Raw genomic sequence first — 3,932 nt, forward strand, 5'->3', positions numbered from 1 at the left:
GGTGCTCAGTGCCTGGCAGTTCAGCCTTCGCCTCCAGCGATCCCGGCACCCCAACAATCACTGCAGCACACACCCTGGTGCTCAGTGCCTGGCAGTGCAGCCTTCACCTCCAGCGATCCCGGCACCCCAACAATCACTGCAGCACATACCCTGGTGCTCAGTACCTGGCAGTGCAGCCTTCACCTCCAGCGATCCCGGCACCCCAACAACCTTGGCCACAAACACAGTCTCAATCAGTCCTCTTGCCTGTGCGTCCTGTATGTGGTTCGTATTAAAAAAGGGGTGTGGAGGGGTGCCTCGGGGAGTCCCAAACCAAGGTGTGCGCTAGAGGTGGTAAATAAAAAGGTACTGACCTCTATCCCTGGTTGTGAGAAACACTCCGAGGATTCCCGATCACACCCTGCTTGCTGCGCCAAAACTGTTAGGCAAAAAGATTCTTTTCCCCAAGATTCAGGCAGGCACAGACAATACTGAAGGGTTTTTTTTCCATGGTACCGGGAAGACTGACAAGCAGCTTCAAAAATATGGTGCCACCGTGGCCAATTATATACCTTCTCTTATCAATTCTTTTGCATTTATCTGTACATACAGAGACAGACATTGTTACAAGTCAAGAGAGAACCCTGAACAAAGACAAAAATAAGAACAGTACGTACATATAGAGGTCATCCGAATTGCATCAAACATCTATGGCTACCTTGCGGGGGAAGGAAGCGGGGGGGAGGTAGGGATGAATGCTTACAGATATCCGGTGGGCTGTGAAGGGAGGGTTTATTCTATTCTAAGAACTAAGTTACTGGGCGGGCATTAACCATATAAGCTTATCAATGTTTTATATTGGTCACTGCCATTTGTGCTTCTGAAATATTCCTGCTTGCTTGTCAGGGCCCGATCCTGCTAACCTCGCTGAACTGTCCCTTTCCATGGGCACAAGCTTTGTTCCTTCTTACCGATAAGCTGAACTAAGTTATCATGTATTGACAGAAACTATGTCCTTTTTTTCCTGTCTTTTCTGCTGGCTGAATTTTAACTCCTTCCTGACACTATAAACCAGTCAAAAAAGAGCAAAGCCTTGATACGAAATTTCTGTGAAAAACGTATATGCTATTTAAAAAATCCATTAAAAAAAATCTAATATTTGCCTTCATAGTTTTTTTCCCTAGAGAATGTTGCTGCAGTATTTGGATTTGCCTTTAATGTTCTTCCTCGTATCCCTTTGCTTTGTGATTCGCAGCTTGTCTGGAGCACTTAAATAACATTTTAATTTTTTTGTATTGAACTCTTTCTTATTTTCAGCTGCAATTAATTAATTTGGGCAAAGACTGTTCTACTTTAAATTCATCAAGGTCCAGAATCTGCCTGTCTCCCTCTCATGAAGTTTGTTAAAGGTTTAAAATGTGAGAGAAAGCAACTCTTTTTTAAAACTTTTTTGAAAGCTTTTCACAATTCTCCAGGGGCGCCAAAAGTTTTAGCATAGAAAGCGGTGTTTTCCCTCCCAACTTTTTCTCCTTTTTTAAAAACAAACAAACAAACAAACAAACAAACAAACAAACAAACAAACAAACAAACAAACAAACAAACAAACAACCTTTTGTCTATGTTTTCCATTGAATTTTTGGTCAATGGCCCATTTTTCAATTCAATTAGAATACATTTCTGCTGGCTAAAGCACTGTGCAATGTGGTCTGACCGGAGGGCCAGGGCACTCTTATGGCTAGAATAAGCCAAAGAAAAAATGGGGAAAACTGAGGCAAAAGTTGCTTGCATGCCACAACCAGCCAGGAAGGGGTGTGTCGGGGCAGCAACTTTGCAATGCTCCCATACACACATTAGACAGAATATACGACTGTCACAATCAGAAGAGTATGGGTATCTATGCAGGTTTCTATTACTGATGGCTGATTTAACCTCTGTGAGAGAAAGTTATGGGCCAACACTCTGAGTAAGTGACATGCCCTTGTCCTCTGCCTTTGTTGTCTCTGCAGATACAATGCACCCATCCAATGGTGACTGGAAATCACACCACAACACCTGGCTTCATCCTCTTGGGATACTCCAACCTCACGAACCTGCAGAGTTTGCTCTTCGTGGTCTTCTTAGTCATCTACATGGTGATCCTGCTAGGGAATGGTGTCATTGTCTTGGTCACAGTGTTGGACTCTGCCCTGCACACCCCCATGTATTTCTTCCTCAGGAACTTGTCCTTTGTGGAGATCTGCTACACCTCAGTCACCCTGCCCAAGATGGTGGCCAATTGCCTGGCAGAGGATGGAAGTATCTCATTCACCGACTGTGCTGCCCAGATGTATTTCTTACTTTTATTAGGTGGCACAGAGTGTTTCCTTCTGGCGGCCATGGCCTATGACCGTTACATGGCCATATGTAACCCCCTGCATTACACACTTATTGTCAACAGGGAGCATTGTGCTAGGATGGTAGCCAGGTCCTGGCTTGTCAACATCCCGGTTCATTTTGGGCAGACATATTTTGTGTTTTCTTTGCCCATCTGTGGGTCTCGTGAAATTAACCATTTCTACTGTGATATCCCCCCTCTGCTGGAGCTGTCCTGCATGGACACCTACAGGAATAAAATTGCTGTGTTTATGGCAGTTCTGCTATTCATAATCACCCCTTTTATCTTAATTGTTATCTCTTATATTAAACTCGCCAGCACGATTCTGAAGATGCCTTCAGCCGAGGGCAGACACAAGGCCTTCTCCACCTGCTCCTCACACCTCACTGTGGTGACTCTATACTATTGTGCTGGAATGATAGTGTATTTGAGACCCAAGTCAAGGAACTCAGAGGACACTGAAAATCTGCTCTTTTTGTTTTATACCATTGTGACTCCGATGTTCAGCCCCTTCATACATAATCTGAGGAACAAGGAAGTGAAAGTCGCCCTAAGGAAATTAGTAGATAAAAAATGATTCCACAAAATACACCACATATTCCTCAAATAATGTTGTAGATTCCTCTAAAGACAATGCAGAACCCACAAGATATATTTCTGGTTCCTCAAGAGTAGTTCTAGATTTCTGAAGATCTATTCTAGACTCCTTGGAGAGTCCACCAGACATATTCTTGACTATTATGCATTCCATAATAATTTATTAATTATTGCTCAAAACACATTTTAGACATCTTAACATCCTGAAACGATTCCTTCAGACATGTTCAGCAAGATACATTTCATATTCCTCAAGATATAGCTTAATATTCATGTTGAACTCCATTATGTATAGTTTAAGGAGTGGAGGAAAAAATATTCTCTTGAGGAAAATGTCATATACAAAGCAATTCTTTCATGTAGGGTTCATCTTTTTACAGATCTGCTTTCTTGTAAACATAAAATGTGATATAACTTTAATAAAGTATCAGAGGGGTAGCCGTGTTAGTCTGGATCTGTAAAAAGGAACAGAGAGTCCTGTGATACCTTTAAGACTAACAGATGTGTTGGAGCATAAGCTTTCGTGGGTGAATACCCACTTCATCAGACGCATGACACGAAAGCTTATGCTCCAACACATCTGTTAGTCTTAAAGGTGCCACAGGACTCTCTGTTGCTTTTTAATAAAGTAAACATATGTAATGAAAGAATATATCCTGATAATATAAATTATTTCTTTCTTTTATTTTCTGGACAGCTGCATTCAAATCTGAAATGTTATCTATCCTCAAATGTTATCCAATATGAAATATATTTTAAAATGCCAATTTTTGCCTTATATATTAAAAATGTATATACTTGGACTGAGGTTGAGATGGAAATAGGAGACAGACTTGTTGAAAGTCTCTGGGTACAGATAAAAGGGGTAAAAAACAAGGGTGATGTCATGGTAGGAGTCTATTACAGACCACCTAACCAGGAAGAAGAGATGGATGAGGCTTTTTTTAAACAACTAACAAAATCATCCAAAGCACAAGACTGG

At 41.5% G+C, this 3,932-nt stretch overlaps 1 protein-coding gene across 1 annotated transcript; it reads left to right on the forward strand.

Annotated features, from left to right (window-relative positions):
- The first annotated feature begins 2,003 nt into the window (after nucleotides 1-2,003).
- On the forward strand, nucleotides 2,004-2,930 carry LOC135887016 (olfactory receptor 10AG1-like). The gene has a single exon (XM_065414795.1). It carries the CDS (start codon nucleotides 2,004-2,006, stop codon nucleotides 2,928-2,930), a length of 927 nt encoding a protein of 308 aa, XP_065270867.1.
- The last annotated feature ends 1,002 nt before the right edge of the window (nucleotides 2,931-3,932 follow it).

The sequence above is a fragment of the Emys orbicularis genome, chromosome 12 (assembly GCF_028017835.1).
Source record: "Emys orbicularis isolate rEmyOrb1 chromosome 12, rEmyOrb1.hap1, whole genome shotgun sequence".
Taxonomy (NCBI): domain Eukaryota; kingdom Metazoa; phylum Chordata; order Testudines; family Emydidae; genus Emys; species Emys orbicularis.

Bases quoted from the DNA above. Each gene is read 5' to 3' on its own strand.
- LOC135887016 (XM_065414795.1), top strand. From the start codon at position 2,004: ATGGTGACTGGAAATCACACCACAACACCTGGCTTCATCCTCTTGGGA.